Source organism: Alexandromys fortis, unplaced genomic scaffold (assembly GCF_014885135.2).
Source record: "Alexandromys fortis isolate MF-2015 unplaced genomic scaffold, M_Fortis_MF-2015_v1.1 scaffold_20, whole genome shotgun sequence".
In the NCBI taxonomy this organism is placed as follows: Eukaryota; Metazoa; Chordata; class Mammalia; order Rodentia; family Cricetidae; genus Alexandromys; species Alexandromys fortis.
The window spans coordinates 4,554,993-4,573,190 of NW_026067903.1; the positions used below are offsets into that span (position 1 = coordinate 4,554,993).

At 43.5% G+C, this 18,198-nt stretch overlaps 1 protein-coding gene across 5 annotated transcripts in view; it reads left to right on the top strand.

Annotated features, from left to right (window-relative positions):
- The window catches only part of Aff3 (ALF transcription elongation factor 3), a 471,150-nt gene that overhangs the window by 353,281 nt on the left and 99,671 nt on the right, over window positions 1-18,198 (top strand). For all 5 annotated transcript variants that reach the window (XM_050134761.1, XM_050134764.1, XM_050134763.1 and 2 more), the window contains one exon: window positions 12,827-12,878. In XM_050134761.1, the coding sequence (XP_049990718.1) occupies window positions 12,827-12,878 (52 nt within the window). The remainder of the gene's footprint in view (window positions 1-12,826; window positions 12,879-18,198) is intronic.

Here is an 18,198-nt window from a genome sequence, read left to right on the forward strand (position 1 = left end):
CCAGAACATCCCAATAAATATATCACTGTGGCGATTGGACAGTATATATGTTTAATAAAAACATCCCTAGAAATCTAAAACTTAGTTTCTTTTGAAATAACAACAGTTGACCCACTAATTTCTGCCTTCTCTTTAAGCGCCCATGTGTCCATGCCGTGTGCTAGACCCTCAGTTCGGGAGATCCTGACACCTCTCCATCCTGCAGGCAACCCCCCACAGCCTCTCCCATGCTCCACAGCGTTGAGCGCTCAGCCTGAAGGCTTGCGGTGTCACACTGAGGCCAGGCAGCATTCCCTCTGGGCTCCCCGACTTGAAGTATCACTCACTCCTTTTGCCCTAGGTCATCAGACAAACCCAGTGGCCCTGCTGTCCTAGAGTGCACTTTGGTTTAGGTAGCACTTGTGTGGTCTGTCGCTGGTCAAATGGAATCAATGAGCGTGAGAGTAGAGGTTTATATAGCTCAGGGGAGTGCTTGCCTAGCAAGGTCAAGCCCTGGGTTCAAGCTGCAGTACCACAAAGAAAGGGGGGGGGGGGAAGCAGCCTCACAAAGTGCCTATTCCTATACATTTAGCTGTGTGTTGACAATGTAAAAACGGGTAACAATGATGAAATTGCTACAATAGCAAGAAGTAAATTTATGTTAAGAACACTTGTCTTTGCTGTACAAGTTATTGTATTTCACGATCTTCTAGAGCCTTCTGTTTACTCTGGGTTTAATATTCCATACTTGGAACACTCAAGGAACTCTTGTAAAAGTTTTCAAGAGGGCTGGGTAAATAGCTCAAGAAGTGCTAGCCACACACACGCAGAGACAAGAATTTGAATTTCCATCTTCCATGGGCAGCTTCCTCTGCAGTCCCAGAACTCAGGGGTTCCCCAGAACAAGGCACATAGGTAGAGTAGCTGAATCTGTGGGCTCGGAGATTAAGCGAGAGACCCTGCTTCAAAATATAAAGGTGGAGAAAAGTCAGGGATGACACATGTCAGATAGAAGCTGCTGAGGCTCTGTTCTCAGCGGGCCAAGCTCCTGTGCTAAGGACCCATGGGAGCCAGTGCTGTGTGGTGTCAATTGGACATGCCCATCTCTGCATTTCCAGCAGGCCCTCAGGGTCATGGTTGAGATCATCTGCTGCAGTGATGTAAGATGAAGGTACAGTTGTCCACCTGAGTTCACACTATAACTGGAATCTCCCAGGAGCATCATTCCTTCGGGATCATTGTTGCTGTTGTTAGAGTTTTCTTTTTTAGTAGTTTGATACAATTATAGGTTGTAAGACCTATTAGAACGGGGTAGGATTTGAGTAGCCTCTCAAGAGGCAGTGTGAATTCTCACAGGCAGTGCCCACAGCATGGGGTATAGAGAAACAATGTCACAGCAGGCAGGAAGGAAACCCATGCCACAACTAAGAAGGGACTCTGCATGCTCACTCAGAAAGGAGTGAGCTGGAACCCCGAGTCCCAGGGGTGAGAAGTGTGCCTCAAATGGAAAGGGGTTTTCAAAGATAAGCTTTACAAACAGATATTACTTAGTGTTGACCTTAAAGCAATTGATTTTCTGCCGTTTTAATCAAAACATATTACCCAAGATTCTTGACTCGCCAAAAACAGGAAAATGGCCATTTTGAACTGCGGTGCTGTCTGTTTTCACGCCTTGTCTCCATCAGTGAACAGACCCATTTAGGCAAGGTTCATGCCATACTTTCCAGGATAATCTGTGTTGAAGACTGCCTGCTTGTTTTCCTAAGCAGCAGGCAGAAGCACAGTGCTATCCCAAAGTCCGTATCTGTCCCAAAGATCCTCAAGCCCACTTAAAATTTTTTGCATGTTTTATTTTCTTGGCACTTGAGATTCTCTTCTGCACTCTGGAAGTCCAGCGATGAATATATGAAAATGTGGGATGGGCTACAGATGCCTGGTGCTGCAACTGTGCCCTGATTAACCCTCAGAGATGGCCGTTCCAAAGAACCCTGCTTCCAACCCTGTAATAAGAACCTTGTCTGTAATCAGTGTGACAGGGCTTAATTTATATAGGTTGTTTGATGTGTTCTCTTTTACTAACCTCCCCCCTCCAAAAATTCTGGAAAGTGATTCATGTTGACTGAGCAATCATGCTTCCCTCGGCGAAAACGAGTTGTATATATCTGATAATAGATTTAGGATATTTAATATACCTGACCTAATTTTCAAGTCTATTCACTTTTTTTTTAAGTGCTGAATTAGTCCCTCCCTCCATAGATGAGGTTTTTTCAAATTGTAGTTTTATATATTCAAGCCACCTGGATTACTTTTATAATGAAAAATTCTGGAAGTAGCAGACATAATATGCTACATATTACAAAAGTGTTAGCATTAAAGCCAAATTCATGAGAACGTCTTAGTTAGAGGATCATATACCAATCTCCAAGTCCAATGGATGGCTAATAGGATGCATTTTCTTTAATATGGTTCATAAAAGTCTTTTTCTCCTCTTTACATTTAAATGACAAGTTTATTACTTTTGCAGCAGAGAGAGTTCGTGGATCAGTGCAAAATCTTTCAAGTTACAAGAAGCAGAACGTGTTGAGGGTGTGGATTCCAGAACCTAGACCACTTGGTGACTGTGTCTTGGGAGAATCCAATTCCAGAAATGTCACCATCACAGACCACTCACAGCTTAGGACAAAGTAGTTAGACAGCTTCCGTGGATATTTGGTTGGCTGGTTGGCTGATTGGTTGGTTAGTTGGTTGTGGTTAGTTGGTTATGGTTGGTTAGTTGTGGTTGATTGGTTATGGTTGGTTAGTTGGTTGGTTTTTTTGACACAGTTATCTCTTGTAACCCAAGCTAGCCTAAAACTGGCTATGTAGTATCACAGCTTCAAATGAGCTCCGATCCCCCTTGTCTGCCTCTGCCCACTGCCTCTGCCAAGTGCTAGAATTATAAGCCTGTGTCAACACATTGGGCTCTCTGATAAATGTTAAATGGCATCATGAATATCTAAAACAAGGAGGTAGATGACTTTTTGTCCTCAAGATATAGTTGGGAAAGATACAAATTAAGTGAGTTCAGGTATTAGAAAGGTATTCGATAATCTTAGGCCTCGGATATCAGAACTTTCCTCATAAAACAGGTGTATTAGTTACCTCCTCGTTGCTGTGACAAAAACGATTGACAGAAGCAACTTAATGTATTTTTTCTCAAGGCTTCAGAGAATGTTATCTATCATAGTAGGGACGGTATGATAAATGGCTTGGTCTGGGTCTGTGGGAGCTTGATGCTGCTGCTCCTTCACCTTTTCAAGATCAAGAAGCAGAAAGGGAGCCATGCAAACAATCCCCAAGGCCTGCTCTGAAAACCTTCTTCTGCTGGCCTTGTCCCGAGAGTTCCACAGCCTTCCATAGCATACCACCTAGGGACCAAGTATTTCCATATACCACCTGCAGGGAACAGTTCTGACCCAAACCGTTCTAACTGGCAACTCGCACTGGAGCTAATATTGGGTCTGTATAGTGAGTGGGCCGTGTCCTTCTGTGACTCTGCAGAGGCAGGAGGATCAGGAATTTGAGGATATTCTTTGCTTTGTAGCTAGTTTAAGAGCAGCTTGGGAAGGATACCAAAGAGTTTATAGCAGATACAGAAGAGAATTATAGAATACTGGAGACTTACAAACCAGAGAATATGCCTACGAGGAAAGAAAACAGGGCCGCAATTGCCTGACAAGGGAAAAAGATACGACCATGTACCGTCATTTATCACCTCACAAGGTTTCTTTTCTGCCTATCCCCAATCAACAGTGAGCCAGAGACTTTTGCAACTTCGTATATTTGACTCCTAAAAAAAAAATGTGTTCTTTGGAAATAGTGAATAAATTAGCAATCTATGATCTGTGCTGGAAACAATAAAATGGACCTAAACTGTAGCACAGTTAGTAATAATATGGAATGGGTAATAAAATGCCAGTCATAATAGCGAGCTGTTCTGAGTGGTTACTGTGTACTAAGCACTGTATAATGTGCTTTGTTTCCCAGTGTAATCCTCACAGCATTCCTAGAAGGCAAACAGGAAACCGAGGCCGAGCGATTTTAAGTTCTTTGGACAAGGATACATAGCTAGTGTATGACAGAATGGGGATATGAAGTAGTGCATCAGGCTTTCTGGTTCCAAACCTCTTGCTGTTTATTATACATGTGGGTCAGAGTTGATCTGGACAAGAGACGCCGCTGGAGGTATTTCAAGTAGGAAGACACTAACATAAAGAATTGGTGGCTTCCAAGCTCATCGGGCGGGCGAGGGAATCTTAGGTCAGGGAGCCAATCGGGAGAAATTGGCAATCAGAAAGTCATTGCAGAGAAGCAATAAATGCAAGAATTGCAGAAACCTGCTAACAGTAATCTCGGATGCCTACCATGCCTGCAAGTATTTTACACAGAGTGATGCAGGGATCCTCTACGGGAGCCATGGCAGCCATATGCTGGAACTGGTACAGCTGCCTCTCTGCCCTGGGAACAACAGTGATTGTTACTCTCTGACTTTCCAAGCACCCCTCAAGTGCCTCTCAATGGTGACACCTAAATTAAAACGGTGTTGAGAGGGCTTTTGGGAAATGTAGTCCCAAGGCCTCTGGCTCTAGTGACGCAGAAAGAATGGTGTTGCGTCTCCACATGCCTGAAATGCCGAATGTTGCGTTGTTTGGTCTTGAAGGAACTTTGAGGACTTCTCCAGTTGGGAGAAGGCGTGATAGTCCAAATAATCTCTGTGTTCTCCTATAAGCTGAACAACGGGCCAGGAAATGATGTCAGATTCTCCTGTGCTGCCAATAGTTTCTGAAGAACTCTAAATTGCATCACAATTCCTAAGTTAGTTCCTGGGTAATAATGGGGTTGTGCCATTTACTAGCCCCTGAGCACCCCGCTTCACTGAGAGCATTGGCTTTTTTTCTCCACTTTGAAGTGCAGGAGGGATAGAACTGAAGGGATTCGTATGCCAAGCAAGTTCCCTGCCACTACTGCTACATCCCTAGCCCTGACACACTCTTACTCACATAGAAGGTGAGGGAAAGGCAAATCAAGTAACTCGGTACCCAGTTCTAGTTAGACACAAAATTAGGTGCAGAGCGAGTCACTCGGTCCTACCTACAGCTTAGTGACGGCCTCCGCGCAGAAGTGAGAAGTCATGCAGTGACAATTACAGCAGTGAGGCTCCGTTACAGCTAAGGTATTTGGGGTGCGTGAGCCTCAATCCATTTAGACTTTCATAATAAAATATACTAGAAAGTACCTTAGACAATATAGCTTATAAACAACAGAGGCTAGGGAGCCAAAAGTCAGGGAACTTAGACTGAACATCTGGAGAGAGCCCGCCTTCCAGTTCATAGGTAGCACCAGTTTGCTGAGTCCTCATATGATAGGGCTCTTTGGGCACTTTGCTTGTTGATCTTGTGTTGCTGAGAACTGGAGATTGAACCTAGGATCTTGTATATAACACAAGCCATCTGCCACTGTGTCGCATGGCCAGCCCTGGGATCCTTCATAAGGGCGATAATCTCATTCACGATAGCCCTGTTCTCTTAACCTAATGACCTCCCACATCATCATACCACAGTGCTGGTGACTAGGTTTCAACAAATGGGTTGACCATGTGAGTTTATCAAAAAAAAAATATTGACGTCTGTGGTAAGTTCTATGAAACCAGAACCTCTAGGGATGTGGCCCTCAAGTCAGTATGTTTAGAAGCACCATAGGCTGCCCTACACCTTCAGGGAGCACCTCGGCAAGCCTGTGGAGTTGACATACATTTTTACCCAAGTTTTCTCTCTTGAGACTTGAGTCTCATCCATCCCAATTTATGAATGAACCAACTAAACCTTTGAGGTGGACTTTCCCCAAGGTCAAGGGGCTATTCTTTAGCTCGTCTGGCACAGTGTCTGGCTCATCCTGTCAATAGTGTTCTTAACCCTCATTACAGTTTAGAGTCACCCAGGGAATCTTTAAAAAGTCTGGACACTCAGATTGCACTCCAGATGTATTAAGTCAGAATATGCAGGAAGAGGGGAAGCAAGTAGCACTATGCTTTAAAGATTCCCAGGGGATTCCAGCGAGCAGTAAAACTCAGCAATGACCGTGTGATGGCATTCTCGGGCGCTGTGATGAGCTTAAAGTGCGCGAATCTGTTAATTGAGAGATTATGCTTTGTCCTTTTTCCTAATTCTAACAGCCTACCTGTTCAAACAAATCCCGTAATTAGGGACTCTCTTCATAATTAATATGTCAATAACAACAGCCACAAAAAAAATACAGAAGCTAGTAATTTCGAAACCAAAGAACAAATCTTAACCTAAGCGTTTATGACCCTCCTAACGCCAATGCACATTTACTGTCAAGAGTTACCAGTTAAACGGATCATTAGTTAGCAAGCGGAACAGGTACCAAGCTTATTAATTAACTGATAGGAGTTAATATTCAGCATCCCAGACTTGAGTTAGATGGATATGCATGAATACCCCTCTGATTTAAGTACAGGTTCCTCTTCAGTGAGGATTCAGTAGAGAAATGTCCGTCATTGCATCTATACAGCCAAATGCATTTTATGCCCCTAGCCTGAGCCCTCTGAACTCTCCACTATTCTCCCTCCAGGAAGGGATCATATTCTTATACATACAGTGTTTACATTCGCTTATCCTAGAAACTCAGTCCTTTAACACAGGAAAACCAAGTTCGGAAGCTCCTTTTCTAGAAGTCGTTGTAACAAAGGTAGGAATTTTAAAACCGTCACACAGAGAAAGCATTTCCTGTGAAAGTGAGGTTTCTAAGCCTCCGTGTCTTTTGATGGAAATGATAGTGTGCGTACAGCCCTCTTTTCCTGTAATTCCTCCAGGAAGAAGCAATCTTAAAGTCTAATGTGTTCGGGAGATGCGACCTCATCACCGTGGTCTGCGCTGCCCTAAATGGAAAAGACGGAATGTCTTCACATTTTCAGAAGCACACAAGCAGCATGTGGCACTTGTGGGGTGTATTTCAGGGGGTGGAGTTATGTGGAAGGACTATGGAGTGCACAAGAAAAGGGGGGCCGTGTTCCTTCCTCTTTTCAAACTGATTCTTTTCAGGCTGCCAGCTCCTGCAGCTAGAATTCTATTTCCAAGTGAAAAGAACAAGTTATGCACTTGAAAACACAGTTTAAAAAAAAAAAAACTAAGAATTTCAAATAGTCTCAGTGTGCCTTTATTACATCCGAGAGAAACGGGAAGTCCATGAAGTGTGGGTAGCAAGTGCAAAGACTCAATTGCCAGGTGGTCAGGATTTTACAGGTTGTGTTTGCAAGCTCTCCTACAGTTCTGTTCTCCCAGGACAGGACCCCTCAATCCATTGCCCAAAGCTCCTTCCCCCCAAAAACCCAATAAAGCAGTCTAAGAGAGCTGAGACAAAAAGAACTGAGGACATTCTGGGAATTTGAACACCTCACCTTCTGACAAAAAATATATAAATAAATGAACCTGTGTTACCCAATAGCCACATTTACCTGATGGGCACTATATATATATATATATGTGTGTGTGTGTGTATATATATATAGTGTATATATATGTATATATGTTATGATACAAAAGTACCATATTGACAATAACCAAATATATTAGTCTCACCCACTTATTTTTAATATCACTATTATGAAATGTATCACATTATTTCTAATGTTGGATGTCTTGAGTGGGAGCTACAAAGGTTCACCTCAAGTCAATGGGGGGCAGTCTTCAAGAAGAGACACACTAAATACCTACTATCTGCTAACATACCAGTTACTTATTCATGCCTAACAATTTAGCCCTCAACCTAGTACCTCAAGACAACATCCATTATGTTATTGTTTCATGGGTGAAGAATCTGAGTCTGGCTTAGCTGGGTGCTCTGGCTCAGGACCTGTCAGGGACTGCAAACATAATGCTATCCAGGACTGAGGTCATCCCAAGGCTTACCTGGAGGAAGATCTACCTCCAGACTTGCTGCCGTGGATACCAGCTGGATGCAGTTCCTTATAGACTGTTGGGTTGAATGCCTTGCTTGCCTGTTGGCATCCTGTTGACTAGATGCTCTCTTTCTCCAGCAGTCTGCCTGGACTTGAATAAAGGGAAGGAACCAACGGATTCAGAGTGTCTCCATCTTACATTTAGTGATGAGGCATCTGTGTCCCAAGAGGATAAATGACTTCCTAGCTCTCAGAGAACTAGTCAGTGATAGATGTCAAACTGAAATGCAGGCCAGCCTGACAGCTGCCATAAGACCCAGTCCTTCACCCTCAAATCTCACACTGTGCCTCTGACTGCTTCCTCTACTGTTGAGTCTTTGATTTCTCTTCATTAATGACATGTAGATAAAGATGCTATCAGAAAAGGCAGTTGATTGAATTATGGATACATCCCATCATCCCATATTTTACCTGGGATTGACAGATTTTCTAAGTAAGGTTGACTGTTTTGAGGATCATATATGGTTGAAAATGAGATGCAGTTCTGAAAAGAGGATGGGCCTTTGTAGCAAGTTCACTTGATAAGTAAGAAAAGACTAATACCATTGTCTCTAGTTAAAAACAAGCAGGTGAATAGAAGAAGCAGTTACTTTTCTCTCTCAGGAATGGACATGGCAGGAGCAAATCATGGAAATTCCACGATAGCAGCCAGAGCAGGTCCTGAGAATGAGATACATATGAGCAAACACCATCTCACTTTAAACCAAATTGCTTCAGAGTATGTAGAGATCCCAGAAACAGAATACATTTCAGGGGGACATTGCTAGGTTATCTGGACCACCTCGTCTTGATCCTGGATTCTACACTTGCCTCTAGGCTAAGTCACCTTGTTCATCTTCATCTAGGATGTGCTTAGTTAGTCATCAACTCCCACACAAGAGCTTCTCTAGCCTTCTCAGTTCCCCAGAATGCTGTCAGCAAAGCTGTTCCAAATAACTACAGATGGGAAGGCAATCATTTGTTAATGAAAATTACCCAGCCAGGTGGTAGCGAACAGCCAGCAGAGCACAGGACTTCAGAAACAATAAAATGAGATGCCTATTACTTCCTCCAATGTTCTAAGGCATGGGGTGCACTGCTTAGGAATGCCTGTAATAGATAGGCCTGTCTGACAGATAGGCTGTGCTGGCTAGGTGGTTTTTTGAAGTTTCATATATGTTTATATTTTGATTATTTTCCACTTCCCTACATTCCTCTCTCTCTCTCTCTCTCTCTCTCTCTCTCTCTCTCTCTCTCTCTCTCTCTCTCTCTCTCTCTCCCCCTTTCCCTTCCCTTCCTACCCCTCCAAACCAAAAGGGGAAACCAAAACCTATAAGATAAAACCATGCCAAAACAAAGAACAGGCCCAAATGGAGTTCTTTTCGTATTGGTCGAGTACTCTTGGGCCTGCTCTGGACTGTGTTGATATACCAGTTGACACTCCATTAGAGAAAACTGATTTTCCCTTTCCCAGCGGGTATCAGTTGCAAACTGTGCTAGCTAGTTTTATGTCAACTTGACACAGAGTCATTTGGGAATTTCCATGGAGAAAATGCCTTCAACAGATTGGTCTGTGGACAAGACTTTTAGGAATTTTCTTAATTTATGGATTGATGTGGAAGGGTATGGCTCACGGTAGGAGATTCCACCCCTGGATTGGTAATCCTGGATGGTATTTGAAAGTACACTGAGTAAGCCTTGAAAGCAAGCCAGTAAGGAACACTCCCCATATGGCCTCTGCATCAGCTCCTGCCCTGGGTTCCTACCTTGAGTGCCTGCCTTGACTTCCCTGGATGCTGGACTACAAGCTTTAAGATAAAGTGAATCCTTTCCTCCCCAGGTTGATTTTGGTCATGTGTTTTCTAACCACCATAGAAACCCTAAGAGACAGGCCACTGTGAAACACTAATTGCTAGAATGTATATTTGCATATGTGATATGTTTAATAAAGACAATATTCATGTTTAATAGACATAATCTCCAGCTTTAAATATGAGATAGGTAGAGACAGTGGCAGCACCTGCTATAGAAATAATACTGAAAATCAAACAGCTCAATTAAAACTCAGATTTGTTTTAAAGCCATTAAGGTGGAGCAAAATGAAATGACCTTTAAATAAAGCATTGAAGGGTCTTCAGAGAGCCTCAAATGACAAATATCTCAAGGAAATCCCATCAACCATGCTCCGTGGAGTAGCTTCAGTCCACCCTGAGGTGGAGGTCTTCCACACAGTTCAGCAGTACCTGAGTAGGGTGAGGCTGAGCAGTGGAGCAGTGGGCACCTGTCTTGGTCTGCCTCGGCAGGCAGGGTGCTTGCCACCAAGTCTGACAATCTGAATTTGAACCCGAGATAGAACCCACATGGTAGAAAAAGAGAATCATCTCCTGCAAGTTGCCCTCTGCAGTATACACACCAGGGCACACTTACACATTCAAACACACACACATACTTGCACACACATACATGCAATATTTTTTAAAAGAGAAACTGTTGTCTTAGCAGATTTTAAGGAAAAAAATAAATGTATAAAGTCTCAGTCACTTCATTGCACGTTAAAATGTCCTGCCTGCATCCTGGAGGTGTCAAGAATCTCAGTTACGGGGCTGGAGAGATGGCTCAGTGGTTAAGAGCATTACCTGCTCTTCCAAAGGTCCTGAGTTCAATGCCCAGCAACCACATGGTGGCTCACAACCATCTGTAAAGAGGTCTGGCGCCCTCTTCTGGCCTTCAGGCATACAGGCAGAATATTGTATACATAATAAATAAATAAATAAATAAATAAATAAATAAATAAATAAATAAATAAATAAATAAAATAAAAATTATATTCATTTAAGAAAAAAAAGCCGGGCGGTGGTGGTGCACACCTTTAATCCCAGCACTCTGGAGGCAGAGGCAGGCGGATCTCTGTGAGTTCGAGACCAGCCTGGTCTACAGAGCTAGTTCCAGGACAGGCTCCAAAGCCACAGAGAAACCCTGTCTCAAAAAAAAAAAAAAATCTCAGTCACTTGCCTCTCGCTCTACTGTGAAGCCACCATGCTGCTGTATCTAGCAGTCTACAGCTCTGTAGGTGTCAAGATTGTAAAATCCCACTTCTCGGTATCTCTGGTTAGGCTTCTGGTCTCTGATATCAATTTTTCAAAATTTAATTTTATTATGTGTTTTTTTTATCAACATCTTTGCTGTTGTTAAATAGCATTAAAGTCTACCTTAGTGACTTCCGCCTGTGTGACCAACCAAGGGCAGGCCTCCCTAGATACTAGGCTAGCAGGCTTGTTTACTAACCTCTGTAGACCTCAGTCAACTTTTAGAAGCTAAAATACATAACCCTACTGTAGTCACAGGTGACATCAACAAAGACCTTCAAAGAGAGCACATGGCCTAGTTTGTAGTCTTTGTTGTAACATCCTTATTTCTCAGCCTCTTTACCTCTGTGAGTTTCTTAAATGTTCAGAGGCCCTGTTGTCACATTGTCAGAAGCAAATACAGTTGTCTCTTGATGTCCATGGGGGATTGTTTGGTTCCAGTACCTTCCTCTGATATCAAAATCTGCGAACACTCTACTCCCTTCCACAGAATGGCATTGGATTTGCATGTAACGAATTCACATTTTCCCATAGCTTTAAATCTTCCCTTCAGACTTAGAACAACTAATACAACATAAATGCTGTGTTCTGCCCTGTGGATAGGAGATAATGGCCAAAAAACACACATGTTCAATTGCAGTTGTTTTTTCCAGATGATTCTGATCAAATAGAAAGGATTTTTTTTCCCCCACATTGTGTGATGGGAAAAACCGTTTTCTTAGACTCATGGACTCTAAAGCAGGATCGCCAGGTACACCCTTCACCTTCCACGGGGTGAACAACGGTGCCGTATGCCACCTACCCCCAGAGCTTAAACATTTCATAACTGGGTCCATGCCCTGACAGCCCCTGGTTCCCACTTTACCCCCAAAGTCACCAAAATAGCATTAAAATAGAACTACCTGCCTATGATGGGCACGTTTGGTAGCAGTCTTCAGAAGCTGACTTAAAGGAAGACATTGAGGTCTTTAGATACAAGAGCTCAACAGCTTCCAGACCAGTGTCTGGAGCCCTGGGCTCGCACCAGTGGACTCTCCCTGCTCTTAGGCAAACAGCTCTGAGTGCACTGCGCACATTTTAGAGAGTGCATCTCTGAGCAAGATCCCCTTGGCAAGGGAAGAATCTGAACAGAGCTGCACTCTGAAGAGCTAATCGCTACAGCACTGATGGGAGCTGTGTTTCGTCACTGAGAACAGTAGGGTTCGCAGTTGCACTTCTCTGTCTGCTGTTGGCCTCACGGACTTGCCGCAGGTCAGGGCGCATGGTGGATGGTGACCTGTGGAAAGGGCCTCGTGGACTCTCCAGAAGTGCCCTGCCTTCTACTCAGCAGATCCTGGAGTAGGCATTCTCTCCAGCACTTAGGCTGTGAGGGGCCTGAATAAATGCCACTCGTGACTCAACACAATGGCTGCATGGCCCTCAGCAGAATTCCGCTTGCTCTCCCACTTCCTTTACCATGATCATCCCCAGACGGGCCTCAGGACACAGCCTAGCTCTTAAGCCTGGGAAACACTGAACAAACAGTTAGGAAATTTAAACTTCCCAGGGAACAGTCCCTGTTTGGTTCTGTTTTTCTACAACAGCCAACACTGAGGGAGCCCCATCTCATCCTGTGATTGCCATGAGGGTTCATTTTCATGCTGTGACTATCTGTTCTTCCCTAAGTACATCAGGGGACTTGCAATACAAGGGGGGGGGGCAGATAGAAATCAGTATTGAAGGATTTTGAATCTAAGTGTCTGCATCTCTCTGTTCCTCCTTTCAGAATGCTAGAAGATGACCTTAAACTAAGTAGTGACGACGAAGAGAGTGAACAGGTAAGGTTTTCTTGTGTGTTGCTGTCTTGTCCATGAGGCACAGATGATGGTAAACTGAGAGCCTAAACCAAGCTGTGCTGTGATACCGGGCATTGTGCCGCCCATTCCTGAGTTTCTGTGTGGTTGGGCCAGTCTATTGAAACATCCTGAGCTCCGTTCCCATTAAAAGCTTTCATTCTGTGATTTCTCCTTTAATGGCATAGAGACCAACAATAGTGTTTCTAACAAAACTGATAGAATCAGGCTTCCCTAGGAAATGCAGATCCCCCCCCCATTTTTTACATCTTTTGCAAAGATAACCGGCCTTCTTGAGATCAAACATGTGACCTTACACTCATCAGCATGCAGTGGGGAGGCTGTAGCATTAAATATTGAGGAGCCTTATACAGATATTATTAACAGTGAGAAGGAGCGAGCACAGAGGTGAGCGAAGATGATGAATAAAGAATAATCACGCGCGGTCTCGGCTGTTTGTCTTAAATGATAAATGTGCTTGAAATAGTCTCCCTTGCTGTTGATTTACCAGCTTGAGACATCCGTCAGGGGGGCTATAAATAGTCTCCTGATCAGTCAGTTAAGGTGAAAAAATATCCACTTAGCATTCATCACATCCACTTCTGCATCTCAGGAAACATTTCTATCTTAAAGCAGGTTTCAAAACACTGAAGACAGATTTTCCTGCATTCCTTTCATTTGCCCCATCACCTGCATTGCCTTTTGTTGAATTTGGACGAACAGGGTAGGTTAGAGAGACAGTTTGGAGGGTTCTCTTTTTTTTCCTGTCATCTTTATGTGGCTGGGCTGAGTGCATGTGCCACTAAATTGATTTTGAAATCGTGAACTTGATTTGAAGGTGTCACGAAATGTTGTGTGTGTGTGATTTGCTGTCTAGGCATGCAAATACAAATAGTGTTTCTAGAGAGCAAGCCAAGGGGAGAGAAGATCCAGAGGAACATTACTAAGAAACATGTGTGCCTGAGCAGAAGGTGGCCGTGCACATGGGGTCACAGAAGGCTTCTCCTATCTCTGAGACAAGCTAAGGCACCGGGTACTAGAAGACTCCATGAATCTAGGAACCCGGTTGGCAAACAGAGATCATCCCTAGAGAGGAAGAGGAGCTGAGCATAAAGGACTCCTAGACTTCGAGAATTTTGGAGATGCAATAATTTGTGTCTAGATGTCTATGCCAGGCAGTCAGATCCCCACAGCTCAGCAGTCATCGAAGAAATGTAAAACAGGCGCACTTCTAATTTCGTTTTCTCATCTATGTGACTAAAAGAAATGATTTCACCTCTATTTTATACCACTGAGAGGCTCAGCTAGGTACAAATGGGTTTAAGCATGCAATTTGTGGGTAGTTTATATTAGAGAAAGGATTCACAGGCTAAACAGTTCCTAGAACTGTTTGCAGGAAATACTTCTAGTGAAAATGCAATTTAAGAAACTCATTATTAATGTTGTACTATTCGTATTCTCTAAAGTCAACCGAATCGTTCATTTTATTGTCTGCTTCCCAGTCTACAGTCCTTGGTAACACTGTACTGTACTGGTCAGACCCTTTAGTCTTGTGTTTCAAACTTTGTCTATGTTTTTGTAAAAGGAACATTCAGAATGAATGATTTTTTTACACAGTAATCAACAAGACTCCAAACAATGTTTTTGCATATGATAATTTAAGTTAAATTATCGACATTAATTATATTAAGCTGTTCTATTTGGATCTAAAGTATACTCTTATGTAATCACAAAATCATAACTCCCCCACTGTTTTTACTGATTAAATTTATTTAATAATTCCATATGTGTATGTAGTGTATTCTGTTTATTCTGCCTTAGAGACTGGTGGGCTCACTTTTTAGTATGCAACTAAAAACAATGACTGTCTCCCCTGCCCCCCCAGATTCCATCAGTTGCCAGTAGTTCAGCAGGGAAAAGATGGGCGTCCCATGAGTCCTTTCTGATCCATGATTGGCTATTGGCAGGACCATTCTTGGGCCTTCCTAGTTTAGGCTGCTGTAGCTGCTGTGAGATCAGGTTTTTTGTGATGGCTATAGCATGGCCTGAAAACAGCATTTCACATCCCCTAGCACGACTAATAAAAACCCAGAGACAAATATTGGGATTCAAGCTGAAGGATCAGAAGCAAAGCAGCCAATCACTAGAGGCCTCTTACCTCTACCAAATCTTCAGACTCAAAAGAGCATGAGTTCCTGTCTCATCCTGCCATATATTCCTCTCTAGTGCTGGGATGAAAGGCGTGCTCCACCACCGCCTGGCCTCTATGGCTAACTAGTGTGGCTGCTGGGATTTAAGGTGTGTGCCACCGCTGCCTGGCCTGTTTGACTAACTAGGGTGGCTAGCTTTGCACTACTGATCTTTTAGACAAGCTTTGTTAGAACATAAATAAAATATGACTATAACATCCTTCTCCCTGTCTTTAAGCTCTTACCTTCTTTTCATTTCCTCCACAGGGCTCCCTGAGCCTTGAAGGGATTCCCCTACTTTTAGAAAAAGACAAATGACCATACTTTCCCCCTGAAAACATGTAGCCTATACAAACATGAAACATATACACATATTTTGTCTTTCTTCACACATTTGTTTTCAGTGACCTTTCCAGGTACAAGCAGAGTTCCCCTTTTCCCAGAAATCTTTTCAAAAGACTTTGCATACTTCCTGCCCAAGGAAACATGATGAGCCTAGTTGCCTTTATAAATATTGATCCAGTTGACCTGTGTGGTCACCTAAAAATAAAGATGTCCCTAAAGGCTTGGGTTGCTGCACATGTTTGCCTCACACTCTGGGGCATTGTTCGAACACCCCCGTCTTCCTGTTGCTTTTCTCCTAATTGCTTTTGTGCTCTTAGAGATGAAGACAGAAGGCTAGTTTAGTAAATGAAGACCACCGAAGCCTTGGTCCAGGGTTCAAATCCCTGCTCAGCTGCTGAGCAGCTCGGCAGTCTTAGCCCTTCAGCGCTCCTCTTGTGATATTGGAAGTCCCCGTATCAGTCACTCTTGCCGCAGTGACAAAGCACCTGCAAAAGATGCTCAAGGAAGGGAGGGCTGGGGGCTCACAGTTTGAAGGCACACAACCCTAAGATTGCATGGTAGCATCATGAGGCTGCTGGCCACACTGCTTCTACAGTCAGGAAGTAGAAAAGAAGATGCCCAACATGGACCTCTGCCCTACACCACACACACACACATGCACACGCTCATGCAGGAACACACTCACAAACCACTTCATACAACTTTTTATAGTAGCTATAATATTGCATTATCTAGACATGGCAGTTCATTGATTCTTTTATCCATTTTCTCCATTAATATCATACAATTCCATCCATCACAAACCTGACAAACACGGACAGTATAGAATTTAATCTTATAACATCTGAAGATTTGTGGGATTCAGGGAGTGTTTCCCACATTAGCCCAGGAAGGCCTCTAACTTTTGATAGTCTTCATCCCTTAGCTTCTCCAGTACTCAGCCTCCCTGGCATCAATGAAGGGTCTGTGTCTTAGCCTGTACTTCTTCATCTCCATACTGCATTCCACGGCTGACCTGTGTCTCGTCAAAAGGACCAGTCTTTCCTCTTGCTGCCACATCCTGATTTTATTTCCCTCCTGTTGTCAGCACCCTTCCCTCATATTTCTAGAGGGTTCTGGCCCATCCTATCAAAAGTTTGTCCCATTTCTTCTGCTCCTTTGGACCTTGTCTTCAGCCCCTGCCTTACCCATTAAGCATATAACCCTTCTCTACCACAGCTGCTCCACTGGAACCAGCACTGACCCAAATCCCTGTCTCTTCTCATCCCTTGCCTTACCCTAAAAAGTGGCCTTTTGTTGACCACTCTTGCTCACTACTTCCCTGAAGGTCTGATACTGCATGCCTCTCGCCTGTGCCCCCCCTCCGCCTCCTCTCTGCCTGATCCTTTTTAGAATGATTTGCTGACTGCTCACTCTCCACCCAGTCTGACAGCTTCATCCCTACCTTTTCCTTTGTAGCTCTTCTCTTTTTGGACATCCTTGACCCTCCTCATGACCTGTAGTTTTTATATAATGGCAACTCTGCAGCCTCAACTTTGAACTCGGGATCCGCTTCTGAGACACTCACACCCTTTTCTATTTGACTCTTTCACGTGCCTTCCAAACTCAAGCCACGCCAAGTTGAACTTCTGGGGTTTGCCTGCCCTCTGCCCAAATGTTTGTCTTGTGATTGTTCCCATTTCCAAAGCTAGCATTGCCAGATGCCCATTGCTCAAGCCCAAAATCACAGACTCAGCCCTGATAACCATTCCCCACTCAAATCTGCCTTTCTTCTCTAACTCCTGTAAATGTAACTTCCAAAATTAAATATCAGTCTGCCTGCCTCTTTGCATCCTAACTAGTTTAAACCAGCCTTGTGTGAACTGTCATCTTGATGTTCTCCAACCTCTGTAATAGCTGGTACTCGGTGATCTTTTTAAAATGTATATCAGATCAAATCGTTTATTTTTTAAAACTATTATTTTTAATTTATATATGTATCTTGCTGTCTGTATGGTTACCAGATGCATGCAGTAACCATGGAGACCAGAGAAAGCATCAGATCCCCTAGAACTGGAGTTAACAGGCATTAGTGTGCAGCCTAGTGTGTGTGCTGGGAACCAAGCATGGGTCCCACACAAGAGCAGCAAGTGCTCTTAATTCAGCAAGCTCTGATCTAAAATAGAGATTTTTATTCCTCCTGGAGAGAAATGAAATGCTCATGCCATGGCCTCTACCAGCCTCCACAGTCCAGTCTTGTCCACACCTCCCCCTTCTCATTGAGCTTATTCCAGCACTCAGTCTCGTGGGCCTCTTTCAGCTCTTCCAACAAGCCATGCTCATCCTCCTCGGGGCTTCCACAGGCCTCTGCTCTGTGTTTTGCCTGGTTGATACCTGTGCTCCTGAAGGTACAGTACATAAAGTACGTTGCTTTCTCAGAGAGACCATGGCATGTCCTTTTCTCAGTAATATTAATTACCCTTTCTCGGGGACCTCATTCTAATTTTGGTTACAGTGCATGTGTTTACTTTCGACGGTAGCTATTCCTATCAACAAACTGAAAAATCGCTGAGAACAGAGTCTGTCTGGCTCAGTAGAGGTTCTCTCTGTTGAATGGATGCATAAATAAACACAGAGCACTGGCTTAAATTGGGATTTAAGGGCCTACGGACTAACATCCAAAAGCAAAGATGACCTTTGTTCTGCCTTTATTTCTCTTACTAAACACGGATATTTTTTCTAATCCCAAACATTAAATAAACATGTTGAGTGATAGGAGAAAAATATAAGAC